Source organism: Hyperolius riggenbachi, chromosome 3 (assembly GCF_040937935.1).
Source record: "Hyperolius riggenbachi isolate aHypRig1 chromosome 3, aHypRig1.pri, whole genome shotgun sequence".
NCBI lineage: Eukaryota > Metazoa > Chordata > Amphibia > Anura > Hyperoliidae > Hyperolius > Hyperolius riggenbachi.
Genome location: NC_090648.1, coordinates 122,467,983 through 122,491,129, shown reverse-complemented (window position 1 = coordinate 122,491,129; position 23,147 = coordinate 122,467,983). Strand labels below are relative to the sequence as shown.

General features: G+C 43.6%; 1 protein-coding gene across 1 annotated transcript in view; it reads left to right on the top strand.

Moving 5' to 3' along the window:
• Nucleotides 1-21,824, top strand: part of CKAP2L (cytoskeleton associated protein 2 like) — a 29,749-nt gene extending 7,925 nt beyond the window's left edge. The window contains exons 5-9 of the mRNA XM_068274857.1: nt 4,104-4,311; nt 6,935-7,090; nt 10,607-10,670; nt 10,763-10,997; nt 16,906-21,824. Coding sequence (XP_068130958.1) covers nt 4,104-4,311; nt 6,935-7,090; nt 10,607-10,670; nt 10,763-10,997; nt 16,906-17,179 — 937 coding nt within the window. The 3' untranslated portion in view covers nt 17,180-21,824. The remainder of the gene's footprint in view (nt 1-4,103; nt 4,312-6,934; nt 7,091-10,606; nt 10,671-10,762; nt 10,998-16,905) is intronic.
• Nucleotides 21,825-23,147: the final 1,323 nt, after the last annotated feature.

Genomic DNA, 23,147 nt, shown 5'->3' with positions numbered 1-23,147 from the left:
GCTGCATATTTATTGAACTTTATACAATGCCTAATGCCTAGCTGTGCTGCTGGCCCTGTGCCTCTAGTACTTCCAGCCACTGACCCAGATCAAGTATGCACATCAGGTGCTGTGACTGTACTTGCTACATGCTGCTTCTAGATTTTCAGGAGTGTGATTCAGATACTACAGTATGCTGTTGTGTAGGGCTGAAAGATTTATCGATTTTAAATCGAAATCACGGAAATGACGATTCCGTGATCGCCAGAGCGGCGTTTTTTCACGATTTCCTGTGGAGCTGCACCCTCCCGCTGTGCTGTAGTAAATGGCCAGCAGTGCCCTTCTCCCGCTGTGCACAGCTCTGTGTTATAATAGCAGCAGCTCTTAATGCACGCAGCGACTCTTATCTCTCCTTCCGCCTTATGCCTTCTCCTCCTCCTACGTCATCAGCCAAGCGGCAAGCATGACCCAGCGGCAGACACATTAATTTGCTCCACGGATTGTTAATTCTGCGTCTCTGCAGACCACAGGGAGAGACAACAGCTATTTAGCTAAACCAGGCTAGTGTCTGGTTTGACTTTCCTCCCCCTTATTCAGCAGTTCCCCCGTCTAGCAAGGATCAGAGAAGGAATTCCCTCCCTCCTTCCCCCTTCCAGAAGTCGTCACTGCCCAAAGTGCAGGAGGAGAGAGCACATGGATCAGCAAGAGGTGGTCAGGGGATTCAATTAACAAGACTGAAGTGTGTGCTGGATAAGTGTGTGTGTGTGTGTGTGTGTGTGTGTGTGTGTGAGTTGCAGGATGTGTATCAGTGAGAGCTGGAGAAGTGTATGTATCAGCGAGTGTATCTGTGTAACCCCTCCCCCCACGGCTTACCTTTACCCTACCAGTACCTACCCCACGCCTAACATTAACTGTCTCCACTGCCAATGTGGCATGATTTGTATCTCCTCCCCCCCCCCCCCCCCCCCCCCCCCCCTCCCTAATATGTGCCGCATGGAAAAACAAGGGGCAGGTGCCATGATATCCCCCCCCCCCTTCCTTCTCTGCCAGTCCTCATTGACCCTCAACATGGTTTAATTTTGGCCCCCTGTTTATTTGATTTTGACACCCTGGTCTAGTGCATCTTCAGCTGGGCGAGCGGCAGGCCTATAAGTAGTATACGGCAGACCTATATTAGTAGTATAGGTACTACTAATAGCATAGGTACTACTCTTCAATACCTTATGCATTACTTCTGGCTTATTATGAGAGTAGAGACTGTTTTTAGCACTATCATATACAGTGATTGTGTGAATGTATATGAGGCTTAAACTATAATTACTCATTGATCATAGCGCCAGGTTTACTCTGTTTGCTGTCACTCCTCCTCCTGACACCCCTCCCCCCCCCCCCCCCCCCGCCTTTTTTGTACAGAGGTAGTCGGGATGAGGCACATGCTGAAGCTTGATTTGAAGAAAATCGTGAATCGAATCAATCGCAATTTCTGACAGAAATCGTGCAATTCAATCCTTTTCCTAAAATCGTTCAGGCCTACTGTTGTGTATCTTTTAGAGCAAAGAGGACGTTCTGAGTTCACTTCCACTTTAAACCTTTTCGGAGAAAGCTGATGCTAGATTCAGAGAGCAAAGTTGTTTCTGTTATAGACTGTCTGATGCATTGCACATGGTCTGTCTGTTATGCATGTTATTTGAATGTGTAAAAACAGTAATGTGGGTTAATGTGTGAATGTTGACTTAATCATTTCAGCCCTCAGTCATTTTTCACCTTATGCATCAGAGCAATTTACACCTCCCATTCATTCGCCAATAACTTTATCACTAATTATCACAATGAATTGATCTATATCTTTCTTTTTTTCTTTTTTTTTTTTTTCCCCTCCACTAATTAGGCTTTTTTTGGATGGTACATTTTTGCTAAGAATTTTTTTTTTTTTTTTTTTTTTTAAATGCATTTTAACAGGAATATTTAAAAAAAAAATGGAAAAAATGCATTATTTCTCAGTTTTCGGCTATTGTAGCATTAAAATACAGGGCTGTGGAGTTGGTACAAAAATCTTCTGACTCAGTTTATGAAACCACCGACTCAAACTTCTATTCCGGGTAGCCAAAATGGCTCCAACCCCTCTGCTCCGACTCCACAGCCCTGAAATAATACATGCTACCATAAATAAAAGCTATATATTTTATTTGCCCATTTGTTCCGGTTATTACACCATTTAAATGATGTCCCTATCACAATGTATGGCGCCAATATTTTATTTGGCCACAAGAAGGCCACAGTCACAATTTTTGTCCTGGAAGCGAACGCTCTCGCTTCCAGGAAGCATGAGTGAGGGAAGCGATCACGTCCAGGCGGCTAAAATGGTTAAAGGACCACTACTGCAAAAAATTTAAAATCTTAAATATGAAAAAAACAGTACATTTCTCCCAGAGTAAAATGTTCATCTTGTATAGATCCTTTCCAGGAAGTGCTTTTGTAAAGAATAAATTGGATGGAAAATCTCAGATGAAGAGATGGACTAGTCAAAAACCTGTCAGATTACTATACTACTGTAAGTGACAGCAACATAGGAGAAAATGTATAGCTCAGTTTACGCTGGAAGGAACATGCTTCTTATTTGTATGTTTTACATACATTTTAAAAAAAATTCTTTTCTTTTTTTATTTATTTATTTTATTTTTGCGATAGTGGTCCTTTAACTCATGTCGAGCAGCACAGTGGCGTAGTGGCCTTGCAGTGCTGGGTCCCCAGGTTGAATCCCAGCCAGGGCACTATCTGCATGTAGTTTGTTCTCTCTGTGTCTGGGGTTTCCTCCAGGCATTCTGATTTCTTCCCACATCCCAAAAACATACACATAAGTTAATTGTCTTCCCATGGCTGAGGAGTCAGAGCAATTTTGGGTACCTGGAGTTGAGGGACAGTTAAGTGACAAGACAATGAACTATGTACAGTGCTGCAGATGTTATCTCTATATAAATACTAAGTAATGATGTCTTAAAGAGACTCCGTAACAAAAATTGCATCCTGTTTTTTATCATCCTACAAGTTCCAAAAGCTATTCTAATGTGTTCTGGCTTACTGCAGCACTTTCTACTTTGACAGTCTCTGTAATAAATCAATGTATCTTTCCCCTGTCAGACTTGTCGGCCTGTGTCTGGAAGGCTGCCAAGTTAAGTGTTGTGGTTCTGCTATGAACTCACCCTTCCTGGCCCCTCTATGCACACTGCCTGTGTGTTATTTAGATAAGAGAGAAGAGAGAAGCTGCTCTAATCAGCTGGATAAATCGTCCTCTGAGCTGGCTGGGCTTTCACATACTGAGGAATTACAAAGAAGGGCAAAGCTGTTTGCAGGAAGAAAAGAGCAGCCCGAAACTTCAGTGCATGGGGGAAAGAAACACACAAATGATCTCTTGAGATTCAAAAGGAAGGCTGTATACAGCCTGCTTGTGTATGGATGTATTTTCTATGTGTGGACATACTGTACATCAACCTACTTCCTGTTTTGGTGGCCATTTTGTTTGTTTACAAACAAACTTTTTAAAACTGTTTTTAACCACTTTTAATGCGGCGAGGAGCGGCGAAATTGTGACAGAGGGTAATAGGAGATGTCCCCTAACGCACTGGTATGTTTACTTTTGAGCGATTTTAACAATACAGATTCTCTTTAAGGCCCATACACACGTCGGATTTTTCTGAACGACCCGTCGTTTGAACGTTCCGTCGTTCAGTCGTTCGCACGTCAAATCCGACGTGTGTACAGACTATCGTTCGGGTGATAAGACTGGTTTCCAGCGATCCGCCGAGCGGATCACTTGAAACCAGTCTTATCACGTGAACGATAGTCCGTACACACGTCTGATTCCGTGTGCGAACGACTGAACGACGGGACGTTCAAACGACCCGTCGTTCAGAAAAATCCGACGTGTGTGTATGGGCCTTTAGTTGTTTGTGTTGTTTAGCACTATTTACATATGCATTACATACAATAATGAGATGGGTCAGGGCAGGGAATTCATTTACCAGCTTCTCCCTGCTGGTTACACTTGGCATGTTCCCCTTCCTGTCTGGAGCAGGCACATTTCACTGAAGCTACAGAACCTTAGACATGTTCTTTTCACCCTTAAGAAAGCAACTTGCGGAATGGCAGCTCTCAAAGGGAAAGACCTACAAACGTCCACCTATGGTGCTTCCACCGAAGCGGCCCCCTACAGCAAAGAAAAAGCAGAATCTAAATGCTTCAGTGTGGGAAGGAATAGAGGCAGAGGAAGAGCTACTGTTTCTGTCCATGAAGATCAACCAGACGCTTAGTGAATGCCTGGCACTGGTGGATAAGGTAAGTGCTGTATAATGGTCTTTAGATTTCTGTTTTTCCACATCTCCATAATGCCTGTTACACACCATGCAATTTCCCATCAGACAGATGGGACGATAGATAATTTTCAACAGATCTTATCGGATTTCCGATCGTTTTTCCAATCAACCAATCTATCTGATGGGAAATTGCATGGTGTATACCAGGCTTTACAAAGATTTCTCCTTGCTTTATATTCTAGAGATGCCAAAGTTCTACTGTGAGCATTGGGCCTCACTAGGGAAATCATGGACCGCAATAAAAACTTCATAGCTTTTGCATTTTTGCCTCATTCTACAGTCTTATTCCTGTCTTTGTACTGTTGAGAAAACGCTACTTGCTCTTTCTGTGATGTCTGCTATAAAGACAAGAAGCAACAAACCACAATAAAAAAAAAAAACGAAAGGTAGTTGGCTTATCCCTACATATTTAAAAAGTAAAAATTGACTGGGCTTGGTTTTTAACCACTAGTTGTTCCGATTACAGTATATCTACGCCCCTTGAGACTTCATCTTACCCTCGGCGTTGATATGCGTACTCTGCCATGATTGCCATCCGTGTGCACCCGTTCTCGTTGCTACACTGATCATGAATGGGAACAGGTGTTCCCAAAACCGATCAAAGTGCCTGTAATCAATCAATGATCACCGGCATCAGACATAATGCAGACATTTTATGCAGTGCTTTATAGAATATACAGAATAACCCTGAGAGGGGACTATCAGCAATTTACAAACCAATTTTCCTTCCAAAGTCCTAGTCTAAGGCCCCATACACACATCAGACCATAGTCTTTTGAAATTGAAAGATCACAGACCAATCTTACCACCCTTCATGTAGTATGAGAGCCATACTCTACACAGTCTTTTCTATGGAGCTGAACTCCACATCAGAAAAAAATCTTTGCAAGATGCTGCACACACAGATGCTGTACAGACACAAAAGATCAGTATCTGCAAAAGATCTGTTCCTGCCAAAAATCCATTCCTGCAAATTGCAATGATAGTCTATGAGATCTGCAGATCATCATACACACATGATTTAACTGACATTCATCTGCAGATCAAGCAATCATCTGCAGATCTGAAAATCCATCCTGGTGGATCTAATCTGCAGATGAATGTCAGTTAAATCATGTGTGTATGATGATCTGCAGATCTCATAGACTATCATTGCAATTTGCAGGAATGGATTTTTGGCAGGAACAGATCTTTTGCAGATACTGATCTTTTGTGTCTGTACAGCATCTGTGTGTGCAGCATCTTGCAAAGATTTTTTTCTGATGTGGAGTTCAGCTCCATAGAAAAGACTGTGTAGAGTATGGCTCTCATACTACATGAAGGGTGGTAAGATTGGTCTGTGATCTTTCAATTTCAAAAGACTATGGTCTGATGTGTGTATGGGGCCTTAAGCTCGGGCCACACTTAAGTCGGATTCCCAACGGCCAGCTGGATTGCACAGTGCAGTACCCACTCTGGTGGTCTGTTTTTGAGTTCCGAGCGGATGCATCTCCATCATAGGCTTCTATAGGAAACTCTTCTGTTTGTCCAGAAAAGTCTTACACGTCGGGAATTTTGCGTTGTGCTGACTGCAACAGATCCAACAATTCTGTTGCAAACTTGACATTTATAAACACATCTAATTAATAAAACAGGATATATCAAAATATACATTTTGTAATCCGTAAACTGGAAAAAGTTTTTCTTCTGCGCTCAAGTGTGAATCAAGCTTTAAAGTGTACCCAAGGCAGCTTAAAATCTAAAAAATAAAAAAAGGGACATAGGCATGTTCCCATCTGAAGGTCATGCCTCAGTGTGCCCTGCTCGCTTGCCTTCTAATAGACTCTCCCCTGCTTGCTCCCACCTGTCCCCCACCCCCTCTACTCTCAAAGGAGAGCACAGATGCTGCGTCTCCAGTATTGTGACCCTAAAGGTCACCAAAGTGAAAGTGATGGATTGGTGTAGCCAGGAGTGGCGTGGAGAGAAGGTAATGGACGCTACCTGATCCGGCAACGAGAGGAATATTTACACTCTATGCAGATAGTTGAAACTGGGATCCTAGAGCTGCAGAGGCAGAGGGCTAGCCACTGCAGTGCCTAGTGGTAACAATTTACAGTGTTGCTGGTTGGTGGCTCTGCTGGCCATTGCGTGACCATTGAAGGAATAAACTCACGGTCATATCTCGTATTGTCATGCCAAGACGGGATTTGCACACATGCTAACTTTTCATCAACCCTTTTGGGAAATACAAGCGTTGACAGATGAGAGAATATGCTGCACAATTTTCAGTCACACTTTTATGGGGGTGCGAGTTTGGAAACTGTTTGTATTTTCCATTTTATTAAGCTACTTTTTTTTAAGAAATTCCAGTTATGACATCCTCTATCTTGCTGGCCTGAGATGGCTTGTTGTTCTAATGCCTTTTCAGCATTGTTGGGTGCAATTGCTTACAGATGCACTGTTAAACAAAAAAACATAGCGGAAACCAGACTGGTTAAAACCGGGGCAGCCAGGGAATGATTTTGTTTTTCCCTTTATAAACCATGTTAGGCCTTTGCTTACCATGATGACTTGCTTTTTACCTCCTTTTTTTTTTTTTTTTGAAGTGTGTTTCGGCAGAGGATATCCATTCTGCCCTGGACAAAATTCCTGAGGGGAAGAAGTTTGCAAAATACTGGGTGTGCAAGGCCAAGCTCCTAGAGCGAGAAGGCATCTTTGATGTAGTCGAGATCTACAAGCAGGGTGTCCAGTGTGGAGCGACTGTAAGTATCAGTGAACTAACATCTCTGTATTGTACAGAGTGCGCACTGACACAGCACCCCTTACTTTCTCCAAGGTTCCATTCATTTCTCTGTTACAGAAGGTGCTCCTGAACATGTAGTACTGGACTTTATTACAAACATCCACTTTTGCTACACCCTCTATACAACATGAGTGAATGTGTGAGTGAGGGCTCCCCTCCCTTTTATACAATAGAAAGCTGCAAATGTACACAAGGTGCCAACCAATACTGCAGGTTTTTTGTTTTTTTTTTAAATCTATAATCTAAGGCTACGTTTATAATGGCTATTGCATTCCCTGTACAAGCAGGAACACAACATAATGGAAAAGTCATATGTTGTACGCTAGCATGCAATCTTAACTGGTTTGTGGTATTTACCTCTTAACGGGAACCTTAACTGAACTGGGGGTAAAGAGTTTCACTTACCTGGGGCTATTAACAGTCCCCTGCAGCAGTCCTGTGCCCTCGGAGCCGCTCTGGAATCCTCCGGTCCCCCGCTGTCACTTAGTTTCGTTTTTGACGGCTCACCAGTCGGCCGGCCGCCATGCGTATTATTGGACGCATTCCCTACTGCAATTAGCGCTGTTGCGGACCGTAACGTGTACAAAAATACGCGTTGCCACATATCTACGCGTGCGGAATGCGGCAACCCGTATTTTTGTACACGTTGCGGTCCGCAACAGCGCTAATAGCAGTAGGGAATGCGTCCAATAATACGCATGGCGGCCGGCCGACTGGTGAGTCGTCAAAAACGAAACTTAAGTGACAGTGGGGGACCCGAGGATTCCAGAGCGGCTCCGAGGGCACAGGACTGTTGCAGGGTGCTGTTAACCTCCTGAGCGGTATGGACGAGCTCAGCTCGTCCATCACCGCCGGAGGCTGCCGCTCAGGCCCTGCTGGGCCGATTTTCTTCAAATAAAAAGCAGCACACGCAGCCGGCACTTTGCCAGCCGCGTGTGCTGCCTGATCGCCGCCACTCGGCGAAAGAGGGTCCCCCCAGCCGCCCGAGCCCTGCGCAGCCGGACCAATCAGTTCCGGCCAGCGCTAAGGGCTGGATCGGAGGCGGCTGACGTCCATGACGTCACTCCGCTCGTCGCCATGGCGACGAGGAAAGCCAAACAAGGAAGGCTGCTCATTGCGGCCTTCCTTGTTTATTCTGGGCGCCGGAGGCGATCGGAAGAACGCCTCCGGAGCGCCCTCTAGTGGGCTTTCATGCAGCCAACTTTCAGTTGGCTGCATGAAATAGTTTTTTTTTTTTATTAAAAAAAAAAACCCTCCCGCAGCCTCCCTGGCGATCTCAATAGAACGCCGGGGAGGTTAATAGCCCCAGGTAAGTGGAACTCTTTACTCCCCGTTCAGTTAAAGAGAGTCTGAAGCGAGAATAGATCTCGCTTCAGACCTCATATATAGCAGGGGCACGTGTGCCCCTGCTAAAACGCCGCTATCCCGCGGCTTAACGGGGGTCCCTGTCCCCCCAAACCCCCTCCGTAATGCGGGGGAGCGCTTCCTGGTTGGGGCAGGGCTAACCGCCGCAGCCCTGCCCCATGCGCGTCTGTCAGCGCGTATCTCCGCCTCTCCCCGCCCCTCTCAGTCTTCCTTCACTGAGAGGGGCGGGGGAGAGGCGGTGATGCGCGTCTGATAGACGCGCTGGGAGGCAGGGCTGCAGCCGTTAGCCCTTGCCTCCAGGAAGAGACAACCAGCGACCATTTTCCGACCAAGGTTTGCGGGGGGTGGGTTGGGGGTGAAGGGACCCCCAATTAGCCGCGGGATAGCGGCGGTTTAGCAGGGGCACACGTGCCCCTGCTATATATGAGAGCTGAAGCAAGATTTAGTCTCGCTTCAGTGTCTCTTTAAGGTTCCTGACATTTTTGACACTTTATTTTTTTTTTAATTTTAAATAGCACTAACTTTTTAATTACCGTACTTATGCATCTTAGTGATCTATATATTGTTTCAGTACAATCTAGGCTTACTTTGGGTAATATTTTCCCTCCACTTTATTTTATTATAGTCCTTTTATGAAAAATTAGGCATAAATGCAGGAAATGCCCTAAATTTTTTTCCGTTTTTTCACCATTTCTAATTTTCAAATGACACGTCCCACAGTTATAAACACAGCAAAGTTTAATTCTTTGGCCCTTCCTGGTTTAAAACTATTTCCCATATGCCATATTTTGTTACTAGCTGAGGGTTTGGCAGACCTTTCTCACCAGTCTGTGCGTCTGGCGATCAGATGCGTTCGCTAAGGCATCACTACGCAATGGCAGAGCAATACATCTGTAGAGCATGCCCTAGCTATCGCATCCAATCACTACAGGCGGCAGTCATTAAAAGTTTTTATAAATAGATATTGCAGGTGGTAATAATGGGTTATTAGGCTAGATTGGGGATTTAAAAAATAAATAATAATTATTGGGACCATGTGTCTTTAAATGTTTAAAACCTTATTTTTGCACTTTATTAAATGATTGTGATTAGCTAGCAACAATTATTCATAAGAAACGTGCACGATGACGTGCACGCGCAGCAGGTGGCAGTTTTTAATGCCGGACATAGATTCTATGTCATAAAACCTACAGCAGCACTAGTTAGAACATAGAATCTACATCCTGGAACTACAAGCAGTTAACCTACATATGCAGTCTAAATGACACTATGCCAAGTAAGCCACTCAGGACCATTTTGGCTTAGAATCTACCATGTATACAAGTATCCCCCAAGGTTGCATAAAGATCCAGTATGCCTGATCTTAAGAGACACCAATTCTGTGCAACTGTCTTCCCCTCCCTCTTCCGTCTGCATTTCCCCCCCCCCCCCCCCCCCCCCCCCCCCCCCCAGCTGCCAGAAGGTGCGTTGCCATCTATGCACTGTTGTCCCTTCTCCACTGAAACAGATGTGTCCCTCAGCTGTAAGCACACTTGACCCACCTTAGCCTGGTGGGTCAGGTGTGTGTGCCCAGCTCCACCCTAAGTTGGCTTACTTGGACTAACATCTGTATAATGCTGGGCATACACGGCTCGTTTTATATTATCGAGCCGCTGACGGCTCGATTGATAATATCCGCCGTGTCCGATCACTGTGCCGGATCAATATTACGCTCTATTTGCGCGCCGCTGGCTCGATACCGGCGCGTCCCCGCAGGTGTGCAGATCGATTCCCACTCGTCCCCGCAGGCACTTTGGGGATCGAGCGCGATATCGATCTGGCGCGGTGATCAGACACGGCAGATATTATCAATCGAGCCATCAGCGGCTCGATAATATAAAACGAGCCGTGTATGCCCAGCATAAGGCTTCAGCTGCCAGAAGTGCAAAACTGCAGTTGGGTAAATAAAGCATACATAACTCTTTTTCTGTTATTTTTATAGTGTATTTATTCCACACATTATTTGCGCATCATTTGGAATTTCATACATTACATATGATCCCTGGAATTGTTGTTGTTGTCCCAAACCAGCAAGTCTTAATATCATTTCAAATTGCTTTTCCCTCCACAGCCTATTGATGAATTGAGAGAAGTTGTCTTTGACATTATGAAGAATACAAACAAGAAAACCAAAGGTACTGTAATTGTCTTCTGTGTTAAGGGTTTGCAGACACAGTAATGACTACTTCATGAAGTTCTCATGTTTCCTTTACTTGGTGTTTTGTAGTTGTTACCTTTGGCCCATTACCCAGTGAGGACACTGCAGTGGACCGTGAGGAAGAATTAGCAGAGAATAAGGCTGAGAACTCTGCAGTAGAGAATGAGGAGGCAGAGGATAAAGCTGTTCAGTGCCATGTCACTCCAGTCACGAAGCCTGCCGACGATGCAGAGACGGCATGTTCTGTAACGGGACATTATGACCAGGGCTCTGCTGTGAAATTCCAGGTTGCTTGTCCTTCAAGGTAACAGTTCGCTTTGTGTACTGATGTTATTGGAAGCCAACAAAGCCATGTGGATCTAGTTGTCCTATAGTGGTAATCATACAGATCATATAGAGCAGGACGAGTACCTAGCTCTTCTGAATAAAAATTTAAATGAAATTGGACTGGTTGGGGGAGGGGGGGGGGGGGGGCTGAGGCAGTGTAACTTGCCCAGTGCGTCTGCCTTAGACTATGCGCTCCATTTGCTGTCCACGTCCCTCCCATGCTTTCTTTTTCTGGGTTGAAGGAAGCATGGGAGTGACGTGGAATGCAAAAGGAGCGCATCAACTAAGGCAGATGCATTGGGTAAGGAACTGCTGGGGTTTACTATAAAGAGATTTTACTGTAAAAATTATAATCAAGGTTCCATGTGGACTAAAATGGCATCTTTACTATCTCTTGTAGAAAACGCTGTGCATGCTGGGTTATTTTCCCTCTAGTCTTGGAATCTCCATGCAGTGTATGGGCAGCCGACAGATCTCTCTGATCTGATTCGGTTAGAGAGAAATCTCTCTTGGTTGAATCTTCCCATCATTGCTATATGTATTGGTACCTTAACAGTTTTTTGAAATAACTCCCATATATAATCCAGTGTGAGTCAAATATTTTTAGATAAATAAAAGTATTAGTGGATGTTGGGAAAGTATTTAACCACTTGCCGACCGCCCCCAGCCGATGGGCGGCGGCAAAGACTGGGCCCAAACGACCGCAATACGCCCATCGGCGGAGGCGGCGGCAGGCGTGGTTATGCGGCGATCGCGTCATTAGTGACGCGATCAGCCGCCGGCGACTGGCTCCGCCCCCCTCACGCTGTAACCTGCCGGCCGTTCGGAAGCGCCGGCGGGTTACTAGCACCCGGATCTCCGCATGTAAATATTATAATAGGCTTTGTAATGTATACAAAGCCTATTATACTTGCTGCCTCCTGCCCTGGTGGTCCCAGTGTCCGAGGGACCACCAGGGCAGGCTGCAGCCACCCTAGTCTGCACCAAGCACACTGATTTCTTCCCCCCCCCCCCCCTGCCCCCTGATCTCCCATAGCACCCCTCAGACCCCCCCCCCTGCCCACCCCCCAGACCCCTGTTTGCACCCAATCACCCCCCTAATAACCCATCAATCACTCCCTGTCACTATCTAAAAAAGCTATTTTTTTAGACTAAACTGCCCCCTGCTCCCTCCTGATCACCCCCCCCCACCCCTCAGATTCTCCCCAGACCCCCCCCCCCCCGTGTACTGTATGCATCTATCCCCCCTGATCACCTGTCAATCACCCATCAATCACCCCCTGTCACTGCCACCCATCAATCAGCCCCTTGCGGGCAATCTGATCACCCACCCACACCAATAGATCGCCCGCAGATCCGACGTCAGATCACCTCCCAAGTGCAGTGTTTACATCTATTCTCTCCTCCAAACACCCACTAATTACCCATCAATCACCCCCTATCACCACCTGTCACTGTTACCCATCAGATCAGACCCTAATCTGCCCCTTGTGGGCACCCAATCACCTGCCTACACGCTCAGATTGCCCTCAGACCCCCCCTAATCAATTTGCAAGTGCAATATTTACATCTCTTCTTCCCTGTAATAACCCACTGATCACCTATCAATCACCCCCTGTCACTGCCACCCATCAATCACCCCCTGTCACTGCCACCCATCAATCAGCCCCTAACGGGCAATCTGATTACCCACCCACACCAATAGATCGCCCGCAGATCCGATGTCAGATCACCTCCCAAGTGCAGTGTTTACATCTGTTCTCTCCTCTAAACACCCACTAATTACCCATCAATCACTCCCTGTCACTGATACACTGATACAGTGCATTGCTTGCATCTATTTCCCCCCCTCTAATCACACCTTGAGACACCCATCAATCACCACCTGTCACCCCCTAGCACACCTACCCATCAGATCAGGCCCTAATTTGCCCCGTGTGGGCTCTTGATCACTCGGCCAAACCCTCAGACCCCCTTCCGATCACCTCCCCAGTGCATTGATTGTATCTATTTTCCCCTCTAACCACCCCCTGAGACACCCATCAATCGCCTCCTGTCACCCCCCTAGCACTCCTATCCATCAGATCAGGCCCAATACAACCTGTCATCTAAGAGGCCACCCTGCTTATGACCGGTTCCACAAAATTTGCCCCCTCATAGACCACCTGTCAACAAAATTTGCAGATGCTTATACCCCTGAACAGTCATTTTAAGAAATTTGGTTTCCCGACTACTCGCGGTTTTGGGCCCGTAAAATGCCAGGGCAGTATAGGAACCCCACAAGTGACCCCATTTTAGAAAAGACACCCCAAGGTATTCTGTTAGGTGTATGACGAGTTCATAGAAGATTTTATTTTTTTAACAGTTAGCGGAAATCAATTTTTATTGTTTTTTTCACAAAGTGTCATTTTTCACTAACATGTGACAAAAAATAAAATCTTCTATGAACTCACCATACACCTAACGGATTACCTTGGGGTGTCTTCTTTCTAAAATGGGGTCACTTGTGGGGTTCCTATACTGCCCTGGCATTTTAGGGGCCCTAAACCGTGAGGAGTAGTCTAGAAAACAAATGCCTCAAAATGACCTGTGAATAGGACGTTGGGCCCCTTAGCGCACCTAGGCTGCAAAAAAGTGTCACACGTGGTATCGCCGTACTCAGGAGAAGTAGTATAATGTGTTTTGTGGTGTATTTTTACACATACCCATGCTGGGTGGGAGAAATCTCTCTGTAAATGGACAATTGTGTTTAAAAAAAATCAAAAATGTGTCATTTACAGAGATATTTCTCCCACCCAGCATAGTTATATGTAAAAATACACCCCAAAACACATTATACTACTTCTCCTGAGTACGGCGATACCACATGTGACACTTTTTTGCACCCTAACTGCGCTAAGGGGCCCAAAGTCCAATGAGTACCTTTAGGATTTCAAGGGTCATTTTGCGGCATTTGGTTTCCAGACTACTCCTCACGGTTTAGGGCCCCTAAAATGCCAGGGCAGTATAGGAACCCCACAAGTGACCCCATTTTAGAAAGAAGACACCCCAAGGTATTCTGTTAGGTATATGATGAGTTCATAGAAGATTTTATTTTTTGTCACAAGTTAGCGGAAATTGATTTGTAATTTTTTTTTTCACAAAGTGTCATTTTCTGCTAACTTGTAACAAAAAAAAATCTTCTATGAACTCACCATACTCCTAACAGAATACCTTGGGGTGTCTTCTTTCTAAAATGGGGTCACTTGTAGGGTTCCTATACTGCCCTGGCCTTTTAGGGGCCCTAAACCGTGAGGAGTAGTCTAGAATCCAAATGCCTCAAAATGACCTGTGAATAGGACGTTAGGCCTAAGGTTGCAAAAAAGTGTCACACATGTGGTATCGCCGTACTCAGAAGAAGTAGTATAATGTGTTTTGGGGTGTATTTTTATACATACCCATGCTGGGTGGGAGAAATTTCTCTGTAAATGGACAATTGTGTGTTTAAAAAAAATAATAAAAAAAAAAAAATCAAACAATTGTCATTTACGGAGATAATTCTCCCACCCAGCATGGGTATGTGTAAAAATACACCACAGAACACATTATACTACTTCTCCTGAGTACGGCGGTACCACATGTGTGGCATTTTTTTGCACTCTGAGTGCGCTAAGGGGCCCAAAGTCCAATGAGTACCTTTAGGATTTTACAGGTCATTTTGCGACATTTGGTTTCAAGACTACTCCTCACGGTTTAGGGCCCCTAAAATGCCAGGGCAGTATAGGAACCCCACAAATGACCGCATTTTAGAAAGAAGACACCCCAAGGTATTCCATTAGGAGTATGGTGAGTTCATAGAAGATTTTATTTTGTGTCACAAGTTAGCGGAAAATGACACTTTGTGAAAAAACACAATTATAATCAATTTCCGCTAACTTTTGACAAAAAAAAAAATCTTCTATGAACTCACCATACTCCTAACGGAATACCTTGGGGTGTCTTCTTTCTAAAATGGGGTCATTTGTGGGGTTCCTATACTGCCCTGGCATTTTAGGGGCCCTAAACCGTGAGGAGTAGTCTTGAAACCAAATGTCGCAAAATGACCTGTGAAATCCTAAAGGTACTCATTGGACTTTGGGCCCCTTAGCGCAGTTAGGGTGCAAAAAAGTGCCACACATGTGGTATCGCCGTACTCAGGAGAAGTAGTATAATGTGTTTTGTGGTGTATTTTTACACATACCCATGCTGAGTGGGAGAAATTTCTCTGTAAATGGACAATTGTGTGTAAAAAAAAAAAAATCAAACAATTGTCATTTACGGAGATATTTCTCCCACCCAGCATGGGTATGTGTAAAAATACACCCCAAAACACATTACACTACTTCTCCTGAGTACGGCAATACCACATGTGTGGCACTTTTTTGCAGCCTAACTGCGCTAAGGGGCCCAAAGTCCAATGAGCATCTTTAGGCTTTACAGGGGTGCTTACAATTAGGCACCCCCCAAAATGCCAGGACAGTGAACACACCCTACAAATGACCCCATTTTGGAAAGAAGACACTTCAAGGTATTCAGAGAGGAGCATAGTGAGTCCGTGGCAGATTTCATTTTTTTTGTCGCAAGTTAGAAGAAATGGAAACTTTTTTTTTTTTTTTTTTTTTTTGTCAGTGTCATTTTCTGCTAACTTGTGACAAAAAATAAAATCTTCTATGAACTCACCATGCCTCTCAGTGAATACTTTGGGATGCCTTCTTTCCAAAATGGGGTCATTTAGGGGGTATTTATACTATCCTGGAATTTTAGCAACTCATGAAACATGACAGGGGGTCAGAATAGTCAGAGATGCTTGAAAATAGGAAAATTCACTTTTGGCACCGTAGTTTGTAAACGCTATAACTTTTACCCAATCCAATAAATATACACTGAATGGTTTTTTTTTAATCAAAGACGTGTAGCAGAATAACTTTCGCGCTCAAATGTATAGGAAATTTTACTTTATTTGAAAAGTGTCAGCACAGAAAGTTAGTCATTTTTTTTGACAAAATTCATGTCTTTTTTTGATGAAAATAATAAAAACTAAAACTCGCAGCAGCAATCAAATAGCACCAAAAGAAAGCTGTATTAGTGACAAGAAAAGGAGGTAAAATTCATTTAGGTGGTAGGTTGTATGACCGAGCAATAAACCGTGAAAGCTGCAGTGGTCTGAATGGAGAAAAAGGCTCTGGTCCTTAAGGGGCGAAAAGACTGTTGTCCTCAAGTGGTTAAGCTTTTATAATGGTGTAAGCTTTACCTACACCAGTGGGCAATTCTCTGGTTTATTACATTGCTATACCAGCAGCATGAGGATGGGGGGTGCTGACTCCATAAGAATATGTCACTGCAGTGTTCTCTACTCCATGCGGAGCACAATTAGGCCAGAAACCCACTAGGAGCGCTTTTCTGAGCGCTTCGCGATTTGAAAACTCTTGCTAATGTAATGCAATGGGTGTGATCACATTTGAGCGATGTGATTTTATAAAAATCCCCCATAGCATTGCATTACCAAGAGCTTTTTCAAATCACTAGCGATTAGAAATTGCTTCTAGTGGGTTTCTGGCCTTATTAATGAAAATGCATGGTAGTAGTGACCAGGCCCGATTTTTGCAAAAATGTATTTCAAAGTAAAATTATGCTTGAAGTTGAAATAAGGCTATTTTCCCAGTATGAACGGAATAAAAAAATGGTATAAGATTGCTATTAAGTATAGTTTAGTGAAGCTACAAGCAATGTAAATGTGCTTAACACCAGCTTTCTCTAATGTTGAAATTAGTGTAAAAGGTCTCTGATGTTGGCAGGTCACGCTGCATGCCTTAATTGAGTGTCCCCTTAGTCAGCATGTCATTGACTCCTATATTTTACCCATTCAGCAAGAAGAAGAGAGATGGCAGCAGCCAAGAGTGGAAGTGTCTGACCCCGGTGCGCAGGTCACTGCGGATCCATCAGTCAGCATCCCTGTATCCAGAGACTGTACAAGAACATGACACTGTAGTGGCCTCTCTGGATGAACTCCTGGACATGGCAGACACTGAGACTTATCTGTATGTGAGAAATGAAGCTTTGCCGGAGGAGGCTGACCACACTATCCTTAGCATGGTTAAGGAGGACGGTGGCTCTGAGGGTCAGAAAGAAGAGCCTGTGTGATGTAACTATTGTAACGTGTTGTCATGTTGACCAAACTCCTCGCATAGGCCTATGCCTGCACTACTGTGTGGGCTGATGCTCTGGCTGCTCCCTCTGGTGAAAAGCTTGGTATATTTAACTTGCAGATATACCTTTTCATGAATCTTGTCACCTGTAGAACCCTATGCCCTGCTTATAAGTTGTGTGATATGGAATAGGATATGACCATTCAGGGGCAATCAGGGGAAGAGTGATATGCACTAGGAAAATACCACCATTCTCAGTTTTCTCATAAAGTGCAGTAAGCATGCAGGGGCTGGGCCGTCCACGTGTTCTATGAATATTTACTGGTATGTAAGCCCCAGACTTAGAGCTACCTTTTTTTTTTTATGGGTAAAGTCACCTGTAAAAGTGTGCCTCCATTACTGTCAGAAATGTTACCTTTCTATTCATTAACTTTGGATGAAGACCTTCTCAAATGAAACAGAATATGATCGTTCAGAGATGTGCAGTGTTCATTAGAAAGCTGCAGATGTATTTGCTGTTTTTCCCATGAAACATGCCCCCAGAATGGGCTTCCAGCACACACTAACTCAATATGTATCTATGCCCGGAGTTGGATTAAGATGAAATTGGGCCCTAGGTAAGCTTTGGCTCCTACTTATGGGACCTTTAGGTAATCTAAGATGAGAGAACGGTCCATACAAAGTGGTAGTTGGGGCTCCCTGTCACCTACTGGGCCCCAGGTATGTACATATTAGTACGCCACGGGTACGCGTGGGGAGAGAAATGGCAGCTCACCCTACTGCTGCTAAACTCACCGGTGGAGTTAAATGCTATTCCCCCTTCTGAGTCGTCACAACTCTGAGGGAGGTGTAGTTTGGGGTCCGGTGATCGGCCGAGCCCCAAAATACTCTTGCGCGCCCCGCGCAGCATAGCATTGCTGCTATTAGATGCCTGGTTTAGGTGCCCGGCGATGCCTATGTTGCCTTCTGGATGATTCTGTTCTGAGACATAGGGATTACCTTATTTTGTTTCACCTGTAGGAGTCTGCCTCATACCCACTGTATGGTGTGTTTATCTTCTGTACATTGATGTGAGGCATAAGAAACAAAGAATTTGTTCACTCACAGATATGAAGTGTGCACTAGGAATGCGCTGCTCTCAGCTTATTCTTTGTATATTTACCTATGCAGAGACATGGGTATATTTTAAGAACCATATCACCTGTATATCTCTGCCAAGGCCTTATGATATGCAATAGAATATGTCTAATCAGGCATGCATAGCATGCACTGTATAAAGGATGCTGTGTTCACAGGTTTTCACGTACAGCACAGGAAGCTGTGTGCCCAGACACAAGTATACTGAAATCTGCAGCTGATTAACCTAATATATACGTTTCTATTCTACCATAGGACAAAATGGGTTTTCTTACTGCACCTTATTATTTGGCAGTTACAGAAGCATCTCTTATCAGTAATGACCTGAACATTCAGATAAGACAGCCTCTCCATCCAGGAAATAAAAAGGACAGGTAGCTCTGGTAAAGAGGAGTATTCTCCTTGAGTATGTGTGTTGCCCATCTGGATTGAGCTCAATTCTGCTAGCGCATACAGATGTGTCCTGTCCCTTGGCTAGTGCTAAGTGATATTTTCTGATGCTGTGGGGAGGAGGGGCTACGGCACAGCACTCAATAGAAGAGCAGGGTAAGAAGGGAAGAATGTGCCCAGAAGTCACTGCCATTTTTAATGATCTGATATGCTAGATTTATAAACTATCTTGGAGTCCTAAAGTGAACACAAAGTGACATGATCAGATAGTCATGTTTTTGTACAGTGCCAAGCTTAAAAATAACTAGGCTGTGTTTCTTTCTTCTTTTTCTGCCTGAAAGAGTTAAATATTCAGCTATGCAAGTGACTGGTTTTCTCCAGTTTGGACCTAGTCTAGATACAGCGTAATCCTTACTGATCTATAGCTTTACTACCATAAGACTTGCCTGGAAGAGAACAGCTTCTAAATGCAGTGGCTCCCTCACCGTCCTCCCGGGTTGCTCCCATTGTCTCTCAGTTTCAGTGAATTCCTTAAAGCGGAATATAACCCAGCATTTTATCTTTGCTCTAAAACATTATTTACAGCATATTGTATGCAACCAGCATTTTTTTTTTTTTTTTACTAGACCAGCATTCGAAGGGTTACACACAAAGCTCGAAAGTTCAGTGCAGTGAAATCTGGATGCATCCAAACTTTAGATAATGTTATCTTGTGTTTACTTAAATGTATCAAGTGAGGAATGTGACACATTCTGACTGTGGAGAAGGTGCTGGAGACAAAGACTCTGAAAGCTTGTCTGCCTGCAATACAGCAATGAATAAAACCAGTTATTAATAAAATTCAAAGTCTGCTCACAAAGCAAAAAACTGTACTTTTGGGAACCTATAATTTTTAAATGAATAATACTTATGCACAAATGCAAATATGATAACCATATGGCATATAAAAAGTAAGAAAACATGTTTTTATTGAATATTATGTCAGGGTTTTAAACCGCTTTAATTGACTAATTCCAGGACCGTCTGAGCCCAACATAAGTACCCCCTGGGGTATGCATACCACATGAAGATATAGGGTCTAGGAGTCAAGCTCTTTGTTAGTTTACAGGATATTTTAGCCTAAAACTGGTGAAGATGATTTGAGGTCAGATATGCTTTGTATTGGAAATCTGATCTAACTACAAAATGATTTAAATCTCTTCATTAGATATATGCAAGTGCTATCACTTGCCAGGAAAATTTGCCTGCCAGCATGGGCATGTTGGTATGCTGGCCAATATTTAAATTAATGCTTAGACGCGAGCACCTATATTATATTTATTGTATTTATAAAACGCCATATTACGCAGTGCTGGACAGTATATAGGGATACTTACAATGTAAACAAGGGGTGACAGAAAAAATAATTATACAGAAAAAATAATATATATATATATATATATATATATATATATATATATATATATTTGTGGGCCATTGATGTGGGTGACCAGCATTATTTAGAGCTCCCTAGCACCACCCCTAATTCATCCATCCCCCGTTCCCCTCCCTAATCTGTCCATATGGGATCCACCATCTTCTCCAGGGAGAGCCGAAGGTGATGCAAATTCAAGCTCCCAGCAGTGTCGTGCACCCTCAACTACTGCATTGCATGTCTGGGAGATGTAGTCTTTAAATGTGGGTAAATTTCCCAGCGTGCATTGCGGCAGTCGGGGGCTTGCGACACGACCGGGTGCTTTAAAATGCTGAAGCTGTGGTTCTTTCTGGGGAAGGTGGTGGATACCCATACAGGAATGTGGACTTAGGGAGCAGCTCCCTGTAGGTAGGTAACACTCGTCACCAATGGCCCATTCAAACAAACCTTGCTTATGGGGAGGTTCATTTTTATATATTCTACGGAGATGCTGAGTTGTCCTTAACCCTTTTTGGAAGTGGTTGATCAGATAATGGTGACAGAATTTGGTAGAGCCCTCGTTTCCGAACGTTGCATGCGCCATCTCAGAGCTGTTTGTATTTGCCAACGTTGAAGAGAGATGCATGCAACTGCTGGCCTGGTCATTTGAGGCTGAGGCCTTAATGACTCTTCCTGCTATTCTCCTCCAATACTTTTCAAAATGAAAAGTGGCTCTTTTGCATAGATAACTGGAGTTTAACTCACCCTGTACTGGAAACCATATTAGTCATGTTTCTACTGCTAATGTTTTATTTCTTAGCTGTACTACACATTCAAATCATATCATAAGTTTATTTTCACTTCAGATTCCCTTTAACCTGTTTAGGCCCTGCAGGCTCTAGCCCCTTAGGGACCAGGCTATTTTTTAATTTATTATTTTACTGTGTGCTGTGATCCAAGTCCTGAACCAATCAAATTGGCTTGTGATTGGCACCCAGAACGCGTCATTGGACAGCAGAGTTTAGCTGCGGCATATGTATGCGGAGGCGGGATTTTAAAATCTGCATCCTAGCAGAGATAAGTTGCAAACAGGACAGCGATTTCAACAGCCCGTGTCTGAGTTAAACTTGTCCATTCAGCAGATCATTTATTAATGCCATATCTACAGTATAAAAAAGCCATATACTTCTTCATATTGGAGAAGGCAGTTTATGTATTTGTTTAGCACTTCAAGGCTTTACCTTTATTCAGCGAGGAATTGTGGGACGTGCATTCCAGTGTTATAACTTTCTTGTTGTATGTCAGGTGCGTAGCAATAGCCATAGCAACTGCTATGGGGCCCTGAAGCAAAAAGGGCCCAAACGGGAATGTGTTTACTATTTTTTTTTTTTTTTTTTTTTTCCCCTGTTTTTATCCACGCTCTGACTTTATCTCAGTGCACATACAGTAGACTGTGTACATTGTACATTGCACAGGAATGTACATGGGCCAGTCAACTTATATCTAATAGGATAGCGGCAGGTGGCATTTCTCTTGAGTGCCTCGATCTGAGGGCCCCATCATAATTCTGCTATGGGGCCCGTAATATCCAACTACACCTCTGTTGTATGTGTTTACACTATTTGCTTTAAGTGTGTGTTTAAGTACTACAGACACAAAACCACTTTCCATATGAAGCCTTTGTTTTTAATAGATCAATAAAGCCTTATTTTAACTACCAGCTGTCTGAGATTTTCATGTGTGTTTACTTGTAAATAGAGGTAATAAATTGCACATTTTTCTGAGATGACGGAAATGTTATTACAATTTGTATACAGGCTTAAAGGGGAACTTCAGCCTAAACAAACATACTGTCATCAAGTTACATTAGTTATGTTAATTAGAATAGATAGGTAATATAATCTCTTACCCACCCTGTTTTAAAAGAAAAGGCAAATGTTTGTGATTCATGGGGGCTGCCATCTTTGTCATGGGAGCAGCCATCTTTTTGGTTGAAAGGAGGTGACAAGGAGCAGGAGACACAGTTCCAACTGTCCTGTGTCCTGATTACCCCTCCCAGCTGCACACGCTAGGCTTCAAATGTCAAATTAAAAATGTAAAAAAAAAAATTGCACCAAAACAGCAGAACGAGAACAATAACATCAGAAATCCCATCATGCTTTGCACAGCATCAGGGGAAAAAAGCCCGGGCAGTTTTCTTCTGTGCAGCTAAAAATGAGGCTTGTATAAGAGAAACAAAGTTCTGATGCTGTGAAACTGTTAAACACCAGGCCTTTTCAGTGCTGCTGAGTTGATTTTTAGTCCGGAGGTTCACTTTAAATTTGAACCTGCTATCTAAATTGGCAGTAATGACCTTTTTTGATTCATTCGGTTTCACTCTGCATACAGATTGCAGCAAAAGTTACATCCAGTCAGGCAAATTGATAATTTCAATTATGCTCTCACTCTACCTATTCTACCCCCAGGTGTGATTTACTGCGGTATCACTAAAGAGCGCAAAGAATCTGCAAAAGGAATGTGATAGGCAATCAAGGAAACATGGGGTGAAATGATTAAAGGTTGTCTAATACTGAAGTATTTTCTACCCTCAGCTCGGTCATATTAAGACTGGTACACACATTCAATTGTATTGGCCAATTTACCACTACCATGTTGTATGATAGCTTACCTATACAATCTGTATATGGTATTCAAAATCTGTTTTCCCTCATACTACATGGAGGTGGTTAAATTGAGCAGTGATTGGCCAATCATAATTGGATGTGTGTATCAGGTTTTAGACCTCACGGAGCATTGCTGAAATAAGTGAATTGGGGTGCGTACCACTATTATGTAATGAGGGGCAACAGATTTTGAATACTATGAGCAGATTGTGTAGGTAAGCTGTTGTCTGAGTTATTGCAGATTTGGTTGCAATTTGTATGCAGGGAGAAATTGGACCAGTTTGTATGAACTCCCCATATTGATCACATCCAGTTTAGTGATTGCAAGTGCATGCAGCATGCGCAGCAAGGTTTTTTTTTTTTCTTTTAAACACTTTTTT